At 42.3% G+C, this 21,043-nt stretch overlaps 3 protein-coding genes across 10 annotated transcripts; 1 reads left to right on the forward strand and 2 right to left on the reverse strand.

Moving 5' to 3' along the window:
- The first annotated feature begins 203 nt into the window (after positions 1 to 203).
- Positions 204 to 6,423, forward strand: LOC120785219 (integral membrane protein 2A-like). Its single transcript, XM_040119743.1, has 6 exons — positions 204 to 569; positions 1,002 to 1,139; positions 2,902 to 3,087; positions 3,199 to 3,309; positions 4,432 to 4,576; positions 5,003 to 6,423. The coding sequence occupies exons 1-6, from the start codon at positions 498 to 500 to the stop codon at positions 5,095 to 5,097; spliced, it is 747 nt and encodes a 248-aa protein (XP_039975677.1). The 5' UTR covers positions 204 to 497; the 3' UTR covers positions 5,098 to 6,423.
- An 11-nt stretch (positions 6,424 to 6,434) lies between these two features.
- Positions 6,435 to 13,553, reverse strand: gpr174 (G protein-coupled receptor 174). Of its 5 annotated transcripts, XM_040119742.1 has the most exons (5): positions 13,305 to 13,553; positions 12,871 to 13,048; positions 9,725 to 10,098; positions 6,923 to 7,700; positions 6,435 to 6,651 (listed from the first exon to the last, which is right to left on the reverse strand). In XM_040119742.1, exons 3-5 carry the CDS (start codon positions 9,926 to 9,928, stop codon positions 6,620 to 6,622), a joined length of 1,014 nt encoding a protein of 337 aa, XP_039975676.1. In that variant the 5' UTR covers positions 9,929 to 10,098; positions 12,871 to 13,048; positions 13,305 to 13,553; the 3' UTR covers positions 6,435 to 6,619. The 5 variants fall into 5 exon arrangements, with proteins under 5 accessions (XP_039975676.1, XP_039975674.1, XP_039975672.1 ...); XM_040119740.1 differs by having other exon boundaries at positions 6,435 to 7,700; positions 12,871 to 13,043; XM_040119738.1 differs by having other exon boundaries at positions 6,435 to 7,700.
- A 530-nt stretch (positions 13,554 to 14,083) lies between these two features.
- On the reverse strand, positions 14,084 to 20,489 carry p2ry10 (P2Y receptor family member 10). Of its 4 annotated transcripts, none has more exons than XM_040120044.1 (5): positions 18,929 to 20,489; positions 18,697 to 18,818; positions 16,138 to 16,404; positions 15,859 to 16,039; positions 14,084 to 15,591 (listed from the first exon to the last, which is right to left on the reverse strand). In XM_040120044.1, the coding sequence occupies exons 3-5, from the start codon at positions 16,320 to 16,322 to the stop codon at positions 14,704 to 14,706; spliced, it is 1,254 nt and encodes a 417-aa protein (XP_039975978.1). In that variant the 5' UTR covers positions 16,323 to 16,404; positions 18,697 to 18,818; positions 18,929 to 20,489; the 3' UTR covers positions 14,084 to 14,703. The 4 variants fall into 4 exon arrangements, with proteins under 4 accessions (XP_039975978.1, XP_039975979.1, XP_039975976.1 ...); XM_040120045.1 differs by adding an exon at positions 18,022 to 18,074 and having other exon boundaries at positions 18,697 to 20,489; XM_040120042.1 differs by having other exon boundaries at positions 18,697 to 20,489.
- Positions 20,490 to 21,043: the final 554 nt, after the last annotated feature.

Here is a 21,043-nt window from a genome sequence, read left to right on the forward strand (position 1 = left end):
GAATAGGCGACATTATAGACTCAAAATAATCACTTTCATGACATTACAGTGCGGCCAGTGCCAGGCTGAGTCATTCGCACGTCACGCACCGTGCCGAGTGGCGCGGTGGCGCGAGCACGGCGTCGACTGAAGGCGAAACGGGAAGCGTTTCCGTCGGAGGAAAGTCTGGGCAGTTCCCATCTGCGGCCACCGGATGGCGCCAAATAAACACGAATTAACTCTCGGGAGGCGATAAATGGTTTTCAGTGGTCACTCTCAAGCCAGCAGCAACAGTCGTTTAAATTAAGCCAGGTGCGAGCTGTCTTTATGTGTGGCGTGCCCCCCCGGAAGGAGAAGTAGATTCTCTGGCTTCTCTTTCGGATGTGATCTTAATCCCCTCCAGCCACCGGAAGCGCTCGGGAAAGCCGAGGTTGCAAAGTGCGTCACATCGCGGAGCTGCTGCGACTACGCGGAGCCTGACCTGCAGCCACTCGTCTGCCCGCACCAGAAACACCACCATGGTGAAGATTGCTTTCAACTCGGCGCTGGCGCAGAAGGCGCTGGGCAAAGAGGTGCCGGCCGCGAACAAGGTGAGCTAACGGGCTTCGGCGCGGCGCCCGAGCCCGGTGTCCGTCTTCTAGCCCGGTGGCGGGCCTGCACCGGCCGCAGACGGTTAGCTGCGACCGTGGACTTTATCCGTGTACATTTTCACGGGGCCTTTATGTGTGCCCGTGCACATGACCCTGTCTAGAGGCTTGCGGTATTTTTTTGCAAAATGCACGGAGATCCGCATCGCACCTGATGCAGCACACAGTGGGGCCGCCCATCATCTGAGCAGCCATTCTGCAGAGGCCAGAGATTCAGTGGGATTATAGGACTCCTGAGTCAAAGCGCCGTACACGTCGATTGTTGAACCTCAGTGCGTGCAATAAGAAAATAATTCACTGTAGAACTGCTGACAGTATCGTGTGTGTGTGTGTGTGCGTGCGTGCGTGCCTGCGTGCCTGCGTGCGTGTGTTTAGGATCCTGAGCTGGCCTCTGCTCCAGCGGGCAACGAGGGCTCCACAGGTCGCTGTCTGCTCACCCTGCTGGGCATCGCCTTCATCCTCAGTGGGCTCATCGTGGGGGGAGCGTGTCTCTATCGATATTTCACCCCAAAGGTATTTCTGTGTGTCGGCTTGTGTCTGTGCACATTGTTTATTGTCATTACAGGCGATATCAGTATCAACATCATTAGAATTGTTTTCACTGATGCTTAGAGGTTGTTGTTTTTTTTGTTGAAGACTACCTTGGGCAAATTTAATTACTGGGTCCCTCTAATCGGCATGAGTAAACTTTGTCAAACAGCCGCACCCTGTTGCCACAGGGAATGTGATGTGACCCAATATACTGATTACACAACTACAAAGCCTCTGTCCAGGCTGCGTAGTGGCTTAAATTTGCTATATTAACACTAAGAAATGTTAATATAGCAACAATCATGGTATTGTTCCATTTAAATAATTGCAGCAGGTTGGAAAAATCGAGTGTCCTAGTGGTTAAGATACATGTCATGTAAGGCCAGTAACTTACAGTACTTACAGTAACTGTAAGGCCCGGGGTTTGACCTTTTTTTTGCATGTCATACCCGTCTCCTTCCCTCGCCCTGTGTTTTCTGTCTCTTTCTACACTGTCACTGTGTAGTAAAGACAAAATGCCAAAACAGGATCTTTCAAAAATGTCACTTTACCCCGAGGTGGAGAGAGGGAGAAGTGTTATTTGTGTTTGGGAAGAATTATTAAGGCTGCTCGTGACTGCTGATGGGACTAACTTGCCTGGGTGGGAAACAGGAGTGCTGACTCTTGCCTATTTCCGTCTTCAGAGAAAGTGCAGAGTTCATTATTTGAGTTTTACTGTGTTGTCAGTGGGAGGGTCTCACACTCAAGAGTAGCTCTGCCCACAGGGATTTATTCTCTCACGCAGACAAAGCAAAGCCTAAAATGTCTTATTAAACGTTTCATACAATGCATAAACAACTCTTAGTTCAAGTGAAATCCAACTCTGTTTAAACACTCATCATTCTTCTCGCCTTTGTCATCTGAAGTCCTTTATCTTGTTGTTATGGCAACAAGTTCCGAGAAGCAGCAGTTTTCTTATTTACCTTATATCCGTTTTTTTTTTTTTTTTTCGAACATGCAAACTATAAAATTTTAATATGACAGATTTTTTTTTTCATAAAACAATATATATGTTGGAGGTTGCAAAAATATACACAGTACACATTATTAAAAAATTACATTAGAATACATTACAACAAAATTCATTATTGAGTTTATTTTTCCGTCCTCTAGTGGCTGAAAATCATTTGATGCAGCGTTAAGCTTCATTAGCATTACTTCTTTAGACCAAGTCCCGTCCTGTGTCATGGTTGAAAGTCCTACAGAACTGTTGGGGAAAACTCTTCTGCACTGAGACCAAATGAAGCCCAAACCGTGCTTTGGCTCCCCCTGGCAGCCACAAGCTGCTGCAGTAGGATATTTCTTAAGTAAGACTGGTGCTTTTTCTTTAACTTAAGGCAGTGGATGAGCAAGCAGGTAGACACGCAGAGAAACCACTGACTGCTTAGATATAGGTAGTTGTGGTTGCAGAGGCAGCCACTGGCGTTGCCTCAGTTGAACAAAAAGTACGTTAGTAGCAGGTGTTGTTTTTGCTCCTGTGTGTGCATGACAAAATGTTGAAGTGTCATACCTCACTGGCTTATTTCTAGTGCAGGTTCAAGCCGATTTTCTGTAGGTTGAAAGACAAACAGATAAAGTGGTGAAAGTGGGGGCGTGAAAAGAAGTAAATGAACGCATTAATGACAAAATAAGGCTTTGAATTTGATTGTTCTTCGCGTCTATCAAAGTGATTTAATTTGCTCTTACTGGGGCATATCTCCTTCAGAGGCTCTATCACGGCGCGATGCAGTTTAACGACGCGTCAGCCGGAGCTGGGGGAGAGAGCCAGCCGTACTACCTGCCACGGGTAGAGGAGGAGGTGGAAATCTCCGACAGCATGGCCGTCATCAGCGTCCCCCCTCCTCGCTTCAGACCCGGAGACCCTGCTTACATCCTTCATGACTTCAACAGGGTGAGGATGAGGACTAGACGCGCACTTAATACCCCACATGCAATACTGTAGATGCTTGTAGATGTGGTTGAACTTCCTGATTACTCTCTCTGTATGTGTGTGTGAAAGTAGAAGCTGACTGCCTATCTGGACCTGACCCTGAGGACCTGCTTTGTGATACCTCTGAACACCTCGGTGGTGCTCCCCCCTCAGGACCTAATTGACCTCTTCTCACAGCTGATGGTGAGCAGTGAGCAGCTTGTGTCCTCAGGGTGCTAACAGAATCGGAGAATGCAGCTGCCAATATAAGAGTCGTAGCTATTTTGGTTGGTGGTAGAACGACTATAGTCACACAGCACTCTCACTCAAGCTCATGTATAGGCCCTAATACTAAGGAAGAAATGTTATCTGGGGAAATCCGGGGATGTGTAATAGTTCCAGAGATTTCATTCTGTGCAAATCAGAAGAGTCTGCAATTTTCAAAATAAAAAATTTCAGCACACATCACCTTCCCATTTCCCAGACATTGTTGGGTATCAGTAGCTCTGTATGACTCAGACTGAGTAACCACTGCCAGAATTTGGTTCTAGCATTTTCTTTTTCCCTTCACTGTCAATAGATATGTGACATGAAAAAGGTGCAGCTGGCACTGATGGATATGTCTTACTCATCCATCCATTACTTATCCAAATGTCTTACTTTTGCAGGTATTTGGTCATAAACCGAATTTTGATGCGATGATGGTGCTACATGAAATGTTGAGAGACGGCCAAAGATACTACAATTTTGTGGCACTCCGTCCAATAAGTTTCATGTTATTTTGCTAAACAACACAAATGCTTACCCCACGGTGGTGGAGTCATGAACACATTCTGCTAGCGTGGCTAAAAATGATCACGTTGTGAACATAAACGGGTCTTTCCTGGTATCAGGAAACATGTCCCTCACACGTGGTTGGGTCTGTCACGTCCTATCACAAATATTTTTGACCAGTGAAAACAAAATGTAATTCTTCCTCAGTTTCATGTAGACGATCAGGTTCCCGTAGAGGATTTTTTTTTTTTTTTTTTTTTTGGCAGCCAGTCCCAAGAGCGTATGTAGGCACTGAAAGTTTACTTGGTTTTAAAAAAAATTGTTGTCACTGTGGCTTCCACCATGACCTGGCGGATTTCATAATCAAGTGTGGAAGCGTTCAACAAAATGCAGAAGTTTTGGGATGACTCACTTATAACACAAAGTCCTTCCCTCTGTTAGTTTTCACCCTTGGCTGCAGTGGTGTTCACTGAGCTGCTTTTCGTTTCTTGAACTATAAAAGCAGGTTAAAGAGGCATTATAATTCCTTCACGATCCGTTGTTTTTTCCCAGTCTGGCTCTTACCACAGCTACCTGGTGCATGAGGATCTGGTGGTGACCGAGCGTATTGATGATGTCAAACCTCTGGGCTTCTACATCCGCCGGCTGTGTGATCGAAAGGAAACGTACAGAATGCAACGCCGCGCCAGCCTGCCGGGTATGGATGTGGTGCACAGCCAAAACTGACATGTTGTCATGTTTCCTAAGCTTCATCCACATTTGAAAAGAACCAGCGCTTTTTCCCATCGTTCTAAAGAGTATTAAACATTTTTTGACATATTTGTGGAAACAAACAGGCTTAAAACCTCTGGGGGACTTTTCAAATCTCAGTGGTATAGCCACACATATTTTACCAGTCATATCATCAATATTGACAACATTAATATACGGGGTGCTGTTATTGCAGAAAGATAGATTAAAATCAAATTTCTTCTTTTTGGTAATTACAATTATGACCCAATAAGAACAGAAGTAAAAAAACACCAAGTTTATGTAGCCTACATAATTCTTAGCAAAAATTAGCATAAATTTCAGTTCACCTGAATATTTAGGACTAATACCTGTGTATCTCTGCGTCTGTCAGGTGGGGGCATCCAGAAGCGCTCTGCAGACGAATGTTTCACCATCCACCACTTTGAGAACAAGTTTGTGACGGAGACCCGGATCTGCAAGGCTTGATGGGAAAGCATGAGCATAGTTCAGAGAGAGAGAGCGATAGGGAGAGCCAGAGTGACAGAGACAGAGAGTTGATGGGAGTGGGCGCAGGAGAGAACAACTTTCAGCAGAAAGTTACTTTTGTATAAAACTCTTAACTCCAGTTTTTGGCCCCCCTCGCTTTAACCCCCGTGATAAGTGAATTAAAGTTACAGCGTTTCAGCCTAACCCCCCTCCTCCGCATTATTCCCCTGTACCTGTATGGGTCATAGCTCTCTTGCGCAAGTATTCACTAGCTAGTCTTGTACTGATAACCCGTGTCATCCTGCTAACTAAGGATATAACCGTGTTTCATTTGTTATGTTGGTTTTCGTTCTGTTGCCGTAGCTTCCTGCAGACTAATCTTATCCTGTGTAACTGTGTAACAGTATCATGTCACCTAGAGACCAGAGTTGCTAGTCATTCTACTGAATATCCTGGTGATACTGAGAAATCATTCATATCAGGCCCATCTGTGTGTCAGCCTACTGTTCCCATTTTTAATGCAGTTTATAGAGCAGACTTGATAAGATATGCTACTGTATATGTTATAGTTTGATATAGCACAAGTCAACCTGGAAAGGTATGGTACAGTCCAGTTACAGTGCACATGTAACATGTTTGCTGTTGTTTTTTTATGGATGGTACCAGAGATGCACAAACCCAGAGCTCTCAGTCACCACTTTGTAGATATTTCCCAGAGTGCCCCGCCGTTCCCAGAGGCCTCTGCTGTCCTGGTGTGTGATGATTTCATGTAAACCTGATGGTGAAGAGTCCAGCACCCTACATGACCAGTGTTTGTGTTTGTGTAGAAGTCCTCATTTGTGACAATAAACTTGAAGGATGGTTGGTGAGCTAAAGGAGTGTATAAGCTAAAGGGAAATTTCACCAAATTTGACACTAGTTTTTGAATATAAATTTGTAGTCCCATAACATGGAGTTATCTTTACCGAGACAGTGAGAAAAAAGTTCCTGTAGGTTTAACATCTTTTTGAAAAACATTATATATTTAAAATTGTCAGAGGAACTAATTATCTGCATAAAGTTGTTTGTTTGATTTTGAAAGTCGGTAAGAAAAAGCTTGTATGATGTATGGAAAGACTGGCTTTTTGTAAAAAGTGATTTCAGTGGTTTCCCCTGTAATGTCTGCACGGAGAGACAATCAGACAGGAAGTGTGCTTCTATAAATGTTTCTGTCTCTGCTTTTTAACTGAATACTAGAAGAGTAGATAAAAACCAATGTTGTGTGCAGCTACTGAACTGAACTTCACTTTGTTGTTGAATAAAGTTGCATTTCTTTACCTACTTGAATATTTTAGCAGTTTGCTCTTCATTATAGCGCCAATGAAAGCAGCACTTTAGAAAAGCCAACACTCACCCTTTTATCATCCTCTGCAAGCTGTTGGCTTATCATTACAGAGGAAAGTGTAGCTGGACTAGGTTTTCCTGTATTCTGTATTTGCTGATGCTTATAAGGGGTTGTTGGCACTGATGGAAAGTTCATCCTTCATAACACGAACAGCTTACTCTTCACCAGGGCTGTATAAATTTGGAAAGAACAGACACCTATTTATTGAAAAATAAATAGAAAAAATTCACATTTTGACAGTCACTCTCATATTTTCACATACTGGTTTGCATGTGTATTACATTTTCCCTAGTTTGTAGGTATGCAGAGAATTAATGTCAGGGTTTAGTGGTCGAGATTAAACTGTTGGTCCTTCAATAGGAGAATTTGAGGCTGCGGTCTAGTCCCGCTCTGCCCCCTCTCCTCCAGTAATGCAGGACAGACGCCTGCTGAAAGTCATACCCTCTGGTATCTCTGGCTTGCTCAGTCGCCTCCAGAATTCATCAGTTGTGAAATAGTACATGAGTGGGTCCAGGCTGCAGTTCAGGCTGGCCAGACAGAGCATGACGGGGTGACATCGCAGAATCAGGTCCCTGAGGGCACAGCTGTCAAGAGCGTTGACTTTAGCCATGAAGTCCAGGGGCATAGTGACATGGTAAGGGGCGAAGCACACTAAGAAGACCGTAGCACAGCTCGACACCATCCTTAGCGCCCTCCGCTTCTCCCCTCGGTCAGGAATTGCCCCCGTTGTCAGCTTCCGAAGGCTACCAGCAGTTAGACAGGTGCAGGCTAACACCAAGATGAGGGGGATGATGAAGCCCACCAGCTCAGCTATGATCAGGAGGCTCCAGGCTGCTGGAGTACTGAGATTCCTCATGGGCAGCTCTGAGAAACACACCAAGTCTTGACCGGGGAGGGGGGCACCCGAGTTGAGGAACTTGTCATTTGAAATGATGTTCTGCTCAGAGATGGGGTTCCTCAGCAGAGGGAACGGCAGACAGGCCAGACAGACCAGCAGCCAGCCAAGGGCACATATAACCAAGTCCCCCTTTCGCCTGGATGAGTTGTACCTCAGCGGACGCATGATGAGCTCACAGCGACGCACGCTAATGCACACCAGGAAGTAGATGGAGGCGTACATGTTGACATACTTGAGATAGAAGCAGATCATGCAGAGAGGATGTCCAAAGGGCCAGGTGTTGTTCAGGTAATAGTAGATCCGCAGAGGCAGAGAGAGCACCTGAGGAGAGCAAGATGGTCGGAGAAGAAGAAAACCCTGTTATCTTTGGATAGTATGCCCTTATTGTGATGACAGATTGAGCAATTCAGCAGCCCATCTGCTTTTTCTGAAACATTTAGTCGGTTAATCAGTTAAAAACATTTTGATAATCAATTAATTGTTTAAAGGATTAGTTCACATTCTTCTTAAATCATGTGGTATATGGCCGCTTATCTGAGTAACTAATACTAGCTTCGACTGAATTCAGAGTTAGAAATGAGGAATTTTATTTGTTTTATTTTATATCACTTGATGTTAAGTAACCCTATCAGTTTCACCGTCACCCCCAACTTTGCGGACATATCATGGACATTTTCCATTATTTTTTGACATTTGACAGGTGAAATGATAACACTATTATAATCCCTCTCTTTGGCATTTATAAATCAGTCAATAAATGGTTAATAAGATACTATAACACACTTTATAGTAGTTGTAAGCTCATAGAGGGACATTTTTTAGTGTTCATTAATGTACTTTTTAACACGTATAATGCAGCCTGACCAGTGTATAAATAAATACACAGTTGTAATCATATAAAATATGTCCTCGTGTTGCATATAAATATGAAATATGACTCATTTGTTTATTAGTTATTGAATATATGTGTTAATGAAGTATGTATATTAAATATTAATTGCATCTATTTATGAACTTTTTTTAATCAATAAGTGCTTCTTCCTCCATCATCATTACAATTGAGCAAACTCCATCCACCGATCAAGGCCACAAGATGTGGCTGAAAGCCCTGCAAGAAATCTAGTAAGTGGCCCCCTGAGTTAAGAATTCGAGGTCAAGAATGAACTTCGAAGCTCAAGATGTCTTGTTTTGAGCCGATAGATGTTCTACTACATAATGTAAAGATGTGTTCATGTGTGTTTGTTCATACATCATTAAATTTCATTACAACTGTTATTCTGCGTAATCAATCAGGGGAAGTTATAATTGTTGACAAATACATTAATAAACACTTCAAAATAACCATAGACTGTACCTGCTTACTACTACATTATAGTGTGTTACATACAATCTAAGTGTTAAGTGCTCATAAATGCTTATTAGGTGGCTTAAAGGGTTAATTGAAGAAATAATTGCTAGATTAATCAGTAGTGAAAATTATCGTTACTTGCAGCCCAAGAGAAATTGAGTCAACAGCAAATTTCAATGATAAATAGTTAATTCTAGCCAAATTAGGCTCGATGAGATGAGACGAACAGACAAAGAGACAGATGAAATTACAGTACTGCAGTTGTTTACAAATGTTTGGTCAGGCTTCAGATGTTGACTTTTGCAATGAAGTCACAGGTTAAGGTTTCCCTTCATGTAGACTTTGTTTGTGCATTAACGCTGCACAGTGGAAAGGGACACCACCCCTCCTGTGTCAGCTAAACCTTCCTGCTCCTTTGCAAGCATATGGGGAATTTGGTTTGCCTTTCTGCCCAGCAGACAGGCAGTCTGGCCTGAAAGTTGACTGACTTCAACAGCTCCCCTACACATGGCATTTCTTAAGGCCATTTCACGAAGTGGAAATGTCAAGATTGACTCTTGATATCTTTTTATAGCCTGTGAAGCTAGCTTTATTTTCAGATCCTCCCACTTCGTAGGTTGCTTGCTGTTGATTGATAGCAAAAGGTTTGGAGAGTCAGAGAATTTAGAGGCGACTCTTGAACTGCCTTACAAGTCCTAACGAGTTAATGAATTTCTGAGTGTTTTTCAAGTCAAAGCGTCCCCTAACTTTTGCATATGTCACAGTTACTGTTTCATTTTTTTTTTCAAATTTTTTAAGCTCGTGAAATAAAAAGCAACAGTGCATTAACATTTGAAGAAAGACTCATTTTTAAAATCTGCTTGCTGCAGGGTTTGTGTTTACTTCTTTTCGCTTTAAACAGGGGTGCATACAACTGTGTATAAGTGATTGTATGAATTTTTAAAAAAAAGGTAATACAATCAAATAAGAAGTACCAAAGACATGGATGGATTTTTACCTGCAGTAGATCGGCCACAGCCAGGTTCATCATGAACACTACAGCCTTCTTGGTTTCTCTGACATAGACCCTGAACACCCAGAGCGCCAGCACATTACCCAGCAGGCCAGGTGCTAAGATCACGCTGTACACCACTGCATACACATGGTGCTGGTACGTCCGGAGATCTTCACTGTTTTTACAGCTTTGGTTAACAAAGTTCATCTTAAGCCACGGGCTGTTTACTGTTAAGTGTTCAGACAAACTGCCTTGTGAACCAATAGGAAGCTTGTATCAGCAAAGCTGCTTGTGGTCTGGTGATGGGTTTATTTGACTGTCCATTTTGTCCATTATGGGGAGGAGGAGGTCATGCTATGACCTGTGCCACTATAGTCCTGGTAGAGAAGAGAAAATTGGGTCAAATTAAGGGCACATTAAGGGCAAGACAAAGGAAACAGTCTGTGTGTCAGTTCGAATGTTGGCTGCACAGTCAAATCACATCAAGGAGGCATGTGTGAATTTCCTCCCACACGAATCGGAAATTCTGAATAACTCTTGTGATATACATGTGGACTGTGACAAACTGGCCACCTGTCCCGCATTTCACCAGGTGCATGCTGGGATAGAGAGCAGGTGGTAGGGAAAGCAGGGTGATTTTTGTGTCACTGTGAATCAATAACAGATAGCGGTATGTTTTGCACGTCGCACAAACACTATCAGGTATTGAGAAGGATCCTGTCCCAAGAAGACACATATCACACTGTAGCACTGTCACACACACACATGCAAACACGCTCACACGGCCTCAGCTCATTACAGCATTTTTTTCTACAGTGCATTTCATAGTAAACCAATTTGCATGAGATCAAAGGCTGTTGCAGTAGCATTTACAGTAAATATGTAAACCCACAGAGAAGTTCATGCTATAATATCCCACATACTGTGCACCGTTTAGCACCACCACCTGCAGAGTAGCCTGCAATAAGCCTAGGAGCGAAGCGTCAGTGAGAGTAACGCAGTTTGCAAGTCTGATTAGCCGTGTGGCTAAGAGGGTCGGGTCAAGGCAGACCTGCCTTCACTAAGCCCGCTTAGATGTGAGAAACAACACCTTTTGTGGCGAATCTTCCATTTCAGAGTGAGCTTGACTTCAAATGGAAATGTATAGTAATGTCTTGAACTGAACCTCCAGCGTGTAGGTGTGATACACCCACTGCTGTATAGTACGTGCACGCCGGCCCAACAGAGGTTTACTTACATTTTGCGACAACCCATATAAACTCATTAAGAATATACAATGTGAGCTATGAAGATTCATGCTACCTTTGATACTGTGGTGTTTCTCTTAGTATCTAATCTGACCCTGTCCAAACTCATCTTAACTGATCATGGAGCAGAGCAAAGAGAGGCAGCTTTGTTTTCAATGTTTCGGTCATCCACACATACGGTATTTTTACAGATAAGAACTTGAACTGATGATTTCATTAATCACATTGGACAAACTGTAAACTCAAGATAACTGCTGATGACTTTCTGCTTTTTGAGGATTTTTTTTTTTTTTTTTTAAACCCTTAAGGGCCATTTTGTCTGGGCTAGAGACAAGCAGAGTTTTGTCTTCCAGTAAATTACTTCAAATCCCTCATTCAAACATGACAGCTGCTGTGATATTTTAACAGAACAGAACATCATTACTTGAGAATGTTTGAACTGTTTAACATCTAACTTAACTGTTATTGGATGTAGCCTAAACATAGTCTGTCACTGTTTTTAGTATTATAAGACAAATGACTAGACTACACTCGAGACTTATTATTATTCATGCCCTAAATAACTGTCACACTGTCACACGTGCTCTCTTCTCTCAGCTCTGTCCTCTTTACAAGTTTCTCAGCAGTGGTGGAATTAGTACACAGCTCTTTGACTTAAGCAAAACTACGAAATACAACAGTGTAAAATTAGTTCATTATAATTACAAGTCTTGCACTGAAAATTGCACTTGAGTAGAAGTACTGAAATATTAGCAGCAAAATGTACTAGAGTACAAATATATCAAACTAAAAGTAGTCCTTCTGCCGAGTCATGTAGTGTTGTGCAATATGCTCATGTATCAGTATATGATCAGCACCTTGCTGCTATTGCTGGTTACCTAACGGCTTTAAATACAGTTATGTAGGGCAGTCCATTGGTTTCCAAACCTGTGGTTGGCCCCCTCCAAAGGGTGACAAGATGAATTTGATGGGGAGTGAGGATTTTTTCCATTTTTTCCATATTCCGGATTTTCTTTAATCTTTGCTTTTTTACTGAACATTTATATAAATGGGGCCAACTGAGATGTTCAGAGGGGAAATCACTCTTTGGTGGGACTATAGACATATGACACATGACAAGGGACCCTAACTGAATTGCCACTGTGTTTTTGTAATGGGTAACAAGCTACAATGGTTGGTAACCGCTGTTTTTAATCTTCAACAGTTTGTTGTATTATACAAGTTTATCATATATGTTTTGTGAATCCCTGATCGGAAAAGTAACTAGAGCTGTAACATTAATGTAGTGGAGTAAAGACTACAGTTTTTGCTTCTGAGACGCCGTGGAATTGTAGTATAAAGTAGCATAAAATGGAAATACTCAACAACGAGTGGACGAATTATGAATAAGTGAAGAAGGGATGTCATCCAGTTCTGGATGCAGTACAGCTCTGGTTTAAGAGCTATAAACTCTTCCACAGCACTCTGGCATCTGCCTCTGTTTGCTGACTTTTATCAGAAAGAGCTCCCAATGGACTCTCATTTGCCAGTTTTCCTTTTAGCTTCATCCACCTTTGACCTGAGTGTGTTTTCTAGTGTGAACCTTTTCTCATTACTCTCATTTGTGCACGTACAGTGTGCTTCTGCCTGTATGATCCTAAGGGACTTGCTAGTGACCAATCAGAGTGGGACTCTCATTTCCGCCTTGAGGCAGTGGACTTAACATGAACAATGTTGATCCATCCAGAACAGCCCATCTCTGATGTCAAATAGCTACACATCGTTTTACTGTGACAGAAATAATATCATATGTCCTTCTATCTGGTTGATATTTGGTTGCACTAAAGAAAAGTGGGTTAGGGGTTTGTGAAGAGTTTTAGTTATTTGAAATTTCTCTGTTTCAGAAAAGAGCTGCATCCCTACCTTGGGATTCAGCAGTATTAGTCCTCAGATTTTGCCAATGTAAACACTTTATGATGATTCATCTGACTGTGGGTTGTTGGCGGGCAATAGTTTTTCCACTCAGACACAACATCTGGCCTCATGTATCAGCAACCGAAATGTTGGTGGTGGGCACCCAGGTCCCTCCGAATCTGCTAACCTAACACACAAAACACGCCATGATCCCCCATCCAAGATACTGTACCCTTACATGAACACACGGACACCGTGACACTGGTCTACAGACAAACACGCGCCCACACACACAGTCAACATTACAGACATTCCACACATTGGAGAAACATACAAGATCCCCCAGGAGGCATGATTCCACACTGAAAGCATCCAGCCTCTCACACAACAGCTCACACTCACTGTTTTTTTTAAAAGAATGTAAAAGAATGACAATATCTCACCTTTGTCTTCAAACTTGAAGCCGCATCGCATCAGAAAGCAGAAGCATGAAGCATCAGCCAACACACATGCCATCCCCTCCCTCTTCCCCTTCTAAGGCTATGCACTTTGTTTGTCCCGCCCTCCCTTTTCTCACTTTATCTTGTTCTGCCTCATATACAGTTTCTTCTGTCTTTTTCTCCTATAATGTTATTTCCTGTTTTGATTTCTTACTATGTTGTCTCTGTATCCGTATCTGCTGCTCTTTCTGTTGGTCTCTCTCTGCTGTACTGGGAGTTTTAGTACTGATAGGGCTTCCTGTGAGTGTAGGGGTGTGGTTTACAAGAATGTTTGACACCATAACTTCTGCCATTATGCTCATCACCATTTTTTCCTTCTGTATCACGTCTGTCTGCCATGTGCGTCCTTTTGAGGTCAAATCAAAACATTATAATATATCAGAACTGAGAATCAGTACTAAAACTAGAAACAGAAAAGTTTTTTATGCCGTTTTGAAACTGCTTTTGGTTAATTTCTCACACATTTTTCACAACTTTTTATTTTCAGTAACTAAATACCAGATAAAATTTGATGCTGGAGTATGACAGCAAATAGGTAGAAAGTGGGCACGTTTTGTCAGGTGAATCAGACATCTGGCAGTTTCTCCGAAGGTGGGCTGTGTGGGGGTGGTGGAGGCGTCAAGAAGAGGCGGGTGGGGGGCGTGGGGGGGGTGGGGGGGTGCGGGGGGCTGGGTTTCAGTTTAAAAGCCGACCTCAGAGCCTGGCAGTTACTGGTTTTTCAGAGCTGCGCCAACTGCTGCCAACTGTCTTCACCACTTTGCATTGCAAAAGGAAGTAGAGCAAAAATGAGCTGGCACCTGTTTTCATTTGCTACTACCCAGAGGAAACCTCATCATGAACCGATCTCAGATACACAATAGAAACAAACATCACAGCACGAGAAGACCAAGACTGAAAGCACAGACTTGCTTTTATTTAAAATACATTTGCATGCATTCACATACAGCTTTGACGGTTATGATATAGCTTATTTAAAGTGGATGCATTTTTACTGAGACGGGGGTTTTAGAGCAGGAGATATAGCTGTGTGATGTAAGATGAACAAAACTTCCTGCATTAGGCAACTATGAAGATATTCATGAAAACATTGTGTGCACACTCGTTATGAAACATGGATTTACATTGTTTAAGTTCATTTAAAATCTTTGTTCTAAGGCAATGTCCTCTGGGAGTCTCTTCAGATTGAGGTCTAAGCTCTTTAGCGTGAAATCCTCTTGTTGTCCAACGTGGATCTTGTCAGTCTGTTTTCAAGTTAAACAGAATACAACATGGAGACCTATGAGTTTGCCATGTTTAGCGCTTTCATTCCTTGAGGGAAAAACACATTTGCCTTTGAATAATGCTACTCCCTGTCTGAGCAGTTACTCTCCATACTCATCAGTCTGTGAGGTGCCGAATGCTGCGTCGGGGAGCTGATCGGGGAGGAGAGTAGCGAGGAGGAGAAGGAAGAGCTGCGCCTGGTGAGGTGCAACCTGAACTCAGCTGTTAGAAAATAATAGAGCAGAGGGTTGAGGCAGCAGCTCAGGCTCGCTATGCACAGAGACACCGGGTGGAACTGATGCACGACCAGCCGGGTAGCACAGTGGGTCACCATGTCCTGCGACACCATCAGATAGAACAAGAAGTTGAGGTGGTAAGGGGCAAAGCAGAACAAGAAGAGGGCCGAGCAGCTCAGCACCATCCGCAGGGCACGCTGCTTCTCACCGTTTGTCTGCTTCTCGTGATATTTATCCGTCTGACAGCTAGAAGTGTGCGACTGGAGTCGGCTGCGTGATGAGGAGTGGTTGAGGGACTGGACAATGCGGATGGAGCTGTAACTGATGCAGGCCAAAGGAATGAAGAAACCAAACAGCTCAGCTAGAGCCATCATGGTAACCGCCAAAGAGAGAGGCAGACGCCGCATGGGCAAGTCTTTAAAACAGCCCACTTTGGTGGCGCTGGGACTGGAGCTGCTGGGGCTTGTACTCAAAGGTGGTGCATAAAGCTTGGTGTAACCTAAGGGATGCTGGGTAGAAATGGCATCCAGAGAATAGGACATGTTATACATCGTCTGCGCACTGACGCTGGCACTGGTGACGCTACCACTACTCCGCATCATAATGAATGGCGAGCAGCCCAGACCGACCACCACCCACACTATAACACTGATCAGCAGGTCATAGCGCCGCCTCCACCGACGAGCAAAGAACGGGTCGAGCAGGAAGACACACCTCTGCACACTGATACACACCTGGAAACACAGGAAACAGGCAAAATAGTGGCATGAAAATCATCTACCAGCTTTAGAGTCATAGTAAGTAAAACTGTTCTGAGAACTGAGAAGAAGGGAGTCACTGGCTTAAATGCAAATGACTTTCGTCACAAAAGTCACGTTTTGACATCTGATTCCTTTCAAATTAAATAGGAAATTCCAGGCTGTCATTTTGCATTTCCTTGTTCCTTCCATGAAGTTTCATCATGATATTCCAGGACTATCTTGACCAAACTGATTGCTTACCAGGAACACTATGGCAGCGTACATGTTGAGGTATTTGAGGTAGAAGCAGAACAAGCAGACGCCTCGTCCGAAAGGCCAGGTGTGTGTGAAATAATAATAGATCCTGAGGGGCAGAGAAAGGATGTGGGCCAGGTCAGCTAATGCCAGGTTTATCATGAAGATCACTGCCTTGGTCTTCTTACTGTGGAGCAAGACGCAGAGGAATAAGCCATGTTAAAAATATATTTGGCATTTCATATGTGTCTGTGTGTGTGTGTGTGTGTGTGTGTGTGTGTGTACCTAATATGTCTGCAGAGGACCCAGAGAGCAGTGGTATTGAGCAGCAGGCCAGGTATGAAGAGCAGCAGGTAGAAGTAGGTGTACATTTTCTCCATCCGCTGTTCCCAGCCAGTCGTATTGTGGTCACAGCGTGAGGAGGAGTTGACCAGGGACTCCTCCCACGACGCAGACGTATTCAGAGTCATTCCCTCGCTCACACAGGCACTGGAGGCATAATTCAAGCAACTTTTCCTGTTGTCAATCCCTCACCTTTTCACTCCCATAACACTGCAATGGAAAAAGGGTAGTTGACATGTAATGGAAAAACATTATAGTATATGTCGTACCCAGATCCCTTATTGGTATCACTTTCTAATAAGGTTCCTTTAATAAATGTTTTATACATTTTAACTAAGGGCTTTAAAATTATTAAATTATTAAACCTTTTTCTAATGCTTAATAAACCAGCTATAAGTCATTACTCATAATAACTTCTGGGTTGCCAGGTTGAGACAAACCCCATGCCCCTCCAATATGTCACTTCTTTCACATTTAAGCCAGCTCTATAATTCATTAGGAAACGTGTTAAAGATCATCTAGACCAAAATCCATTTAATGTATTATGTATTTACACCAGTGCAGACTCCAGGGATTGTTGTAAAACCCTTTTATTAATGACTTTTAAACATTTATATCTCCACATCAGATGGTTTTTATGAAGTGAGGAACTCAACAACAATCTTCTCAATACGAAACTAGTCTTTATAATGAACTAAAGAACAAACTAATAATACGAAACAGGAATTCATGCTGCAGGACAGAGACTCTCCGCCTTTCTGACTTATGAGCCTAGAGTGTAACTACGTACATTTACTTACGTCCTGTACTAAAAGTACACATCTGGTGTACTTTTACTTCTTCTACATGCCACTTTTACTTATACCCCTCAACATTTCAGTGTTAAATATTCTGCTTTTTACTCCATTACAGTTATTTGACCGCTATAATTACTAGTTACTTTAAAAAAACTCTCTATTTTACATGCAAAACATATGATTAGCTTTAAAGTATGACACACTGGTATAGATTTATTTGGCTCCCCTCAACCAACTACAAAATTAAAGAGCTCCTTACATGTTAATGCATCAGTAATAAAAATCAGTATATTATATAGTAATACAACTCTCACAGGTGACGTTTTTCTCTGCATTATGAGTGCTTTTACTTTTGATAGTTTCACTACATTTTGCCATTAATAGTTATACACTTTAACTTGAGTAATATTTTCAGCGCAGGGCTTTTACTTAATATCATCCATGCCCCAGAGTATATTTCATGTAATATTTGCGTACCACTTTCTAGTAAAAAACTCCAAATAAGTGTATCTTTTCAGTAACTAAGGGCTTTATTAATGGTTGGGACCCTTCAAGAGGTCTCTAGAAAAATTTGAGAGGTCACTGACACTTCTGTTTCACAAACTATGTATATTTTTCAGATTTTTCTGTTACATTTGCTTTTGTTTTTTTGTGTAATACTAGATACTTAGTATCCTAAGTTCCTCGAGTAAATCAAAATGAAACATCTTTTTCGTGGAATTGCTCACAACCTGTGTCCACTAGTGATGGAAGGAGTATTCAAATCCTCAACTTAAATCCTTGTAAAATATAAATGTTACATATGTGCCACGGACTCATTTTGTCATTTCTTGTATGTATCATCTGTCTAGATTTTAGTTTCTTTAGGTAACACAATGTTTGGACCATTTTATACGTGCAGGATATTTGCTGAATGCCAAATTCATGGTCATGAAAATACTGATAGAAAGTATGATAAATCAGAGATGTCCCTGACTGGCCAAAGTTTGCAATGGGAAATAAGTAGAAGACAAGAACACTATTATTCTACTCATCACTGAAGCATCAGCCGTCTTTCTGCCATCAGGACACCACACCCTTCCTCTGTCGCCCCAGAGAGGAGAGAGGGGAAACAGTGAGCATTTTTTGCTGTCTCTCTGTATTTTTGTCTCCTGCTTCTGCCGTTGAGGCTACTAGTCTGCTGCAGTCAGCCAACTGACTCTTTCACGCGTCTTGTACAATTAAGAGTTGTGCGAGAATATGTCCTAATACTTGAATTTAAGGAAGTAAGTATGTGGCAGGTTTTGGAACTCATGAAGAAAATTGGCAACTTGCGTTTTCGCAGAAATATTGTTTAAGAAGCATTTGACACTCAAAACACATTTCAAAAGATCCTCAAACTATGTCTTAAAATTCAGTCAAACTTCAAAGTAGTTACATTAAATATTGCTGCAGTGTAATGATTTCACATGCACGACCACAACAGAGACAAACTATCACAAACTTACTTACATTCTTTCTTACATATATATATATATATATATATAAATATATAGGACATCTCTTTTATATATATATATAAAACAGGATACTCATGATATATGCATACTAATAGATAAAGATTTTTTTTATAGTATTCAATGCAATGCAAAGTGAAAGAGGACAAAGCACATAAACGTTACTGCCTCACAGACATTATCTCTCGAAAGAAAAACGATGCCATTACCTTGTGTTCTTCTCTCTAAATGATCAGCCTGCAGTGGAGAGGTCGGACCCCGCAGCGGCCGCCAGCAACTACATGCTTCACACTCCTCCGTAAACAGCAGACTGATGCACAAACAGTCTCTCCTATTCGAGGTGTAAAGTGGCAAACAGGGTCAACAGTCAACCTTCCTGGCGCTTTTTGCACGCAGAAGAAAAACCCGTCAGTGTGTGCATGTGCGCAAGTCAGCATTAACCTGCCAGTGATGTGGTTTTCTGGTTGAATGTGTAGCTGTATCAAGTGGTGGTGTCTGTTGTGGGCTGTTCTCCAGCTCAACTGACTCTCGGTGTCTTGGGTATATAAAGAGGGGAATGGGAAGCTCTGCCCTCACGTGAGTGTTTTTCTGTTGCGTCACAGTGCCCCAAGCAACACCGCCAAACGTAAAAAATATTATCGTGCGCACAGGGAGGGTGAGTTTGTGGTTAAGAAAACAAAATGGCAGCGCTTACAGGTTAAGATATTAATCTAACAGAAGACAGACAGACAGGGAGGCAGATATTACTTTCTCTTAGTTCTGAAATTTTGGATATTTCTAAAGCAGGTGATCTGGTCAGTGGACACAGCAGATTCTGAGGGCACCCACTGCTTTTTATGCAGTTTGTATGTATACATCTAACTACTATACTGTACAGTAGTGTAACTTTTGTCTCAATTTGTGTACTGCTATGTTTGGAGATGTGACAAAAATGAAAGCATCCACCTGCTTCCCCTACCAGATGTTACACTTCCTTTTTTGATGCTGTTGTTCATCAAAGAATTAGTTTTATACGGTAGATTTGCATGTAGATGTTAAACTTGTCTTCTGTGCTTTAGTCTGCTGAATTTTTCAAAGAGCTGGATTTTTCATTTTTTCTGTGGTTGAGGAGTTGTGATATTGAGGAGAGGTTATTCACACTTTTTGTTTCGACTGTGTGGCGTCTAGAAAAAAAAAGCACACAAACAAAACAGCAGCGGTTTTATCCATCCTGTTGGTTCCACAACACTTGGTACACATAAATCCACAACCAAAAACACTGACTTGCTTACAGGTTCCCAGGCTGTGCCAGGCACCTGCGTGGCCTGTGTGAGACTTCTCTGCTTCCTGTGCTGTTTGGTTTCATTGCAACACAGTTCAGTATAAAGTTAAGACGGGCTGAACATAAAGAAACATGACAGTGAAAGGTCAGAAGCGTTTAGTTTGTTGTTTTCACTCAAATTTGTCTTTGTTCCTACTCACGGCCACTAGAGGTCAGAGCAAGCCAATACTCAAAGCTACTGCATGCAGCTGTTTTCTTCTGCCATCAGAAGAGCAGATTGCTTCGATGAAGGAGACATTTGAAGGGTGAGCTGTTAAGTGTCATCCATTGCAAGATTTCCGCCACATTGTTGACACAAAGGGCTCAAGAGTTAAAGGCGAGCTTTTGCATACTTCTACTCTCCCACTCTTCTTATTTCCTGCTCTATTTCTATCTACTCCAGTATGTTTATCTTCCTCTCTGCTACCCTTGACCCAAAATCCTTGAGTCCATCTACTGAGGCCATGAATCTCAAACTCTGCATGGCTCTAGGGAAGAATGGATAAATTACTTGTACTAACATTTTGTATAATGTTCCAAAAAGATGACCATTCACTTCTCCAGCAGGAGGCTATAGTGTGCATATAGAAACATAAAGACGACCCTGCTGCTGGTCCTTATAGTAGCACTGACACTGTTAGAGGGCTCAGGCACACCAGAGAGTGGCAGAGCATAGTTTGTTCATGTGTCCCTGTGAAATAAGCTAGAAGCTTGGTGACATAGTAACGTCTCTCGGGTCTAGTAAATTACTGTAGCTAGAGAGTTAATGGCTAACAAACTAGCAAGCTGGGAACATGCTAGCGCTTGTCAGGCCCAACAGCTCTCCGAGTTATTTGCCCCTGGCAATTTTTTCTCGGGATTGTGCATCATTTCATTCAATAAAAAGTTTTAAAAAAGCAATCCCACTTAGCTAGTTAGCTCGGTTGCTAATTGGACTAATTATTCCCTGTTTATTCAAAACACATATTTGTTTTTACCACTGAATTGGTCTACAAACCAAGCCTCTTTTATGGAGCAATTTGTACTCTGACAGAGGGTTAAATAAAAGTGGATGGAGCAACAAAGTTAATAGGCCATGATAGCTCCCTGGTTTTTGGACTCTCCAGCTCTTAAAAGGTCAGCACTGTCAAGAGACATTTGCCACTGGTCAACTAGCGAGTTAGTGTGCCAAAATTCAACACAGTGGTACCTGACAAAAAAGATTCACAATGAAATCACTAGATTTTGCTGTGAAATCAGTTAATTTTGCTAATGTA

This window comes from Xiphias gladius, chromosome 23 (assembly GCF_016859285.1).
Source record: "Xiphias gladius isolate SHS-SW01 ecotype Sanya breed wild chromosome 23, ASM1685928v1, whole genome shotgun sequence".
NCBI classification, from domain to species: domain Eukaryota; kingdom Metazoa; phylum Chordata; class Actinopteri; order Istiophoriformes; family Xiphiidae; genus Xiphias; species Xiphias gladius.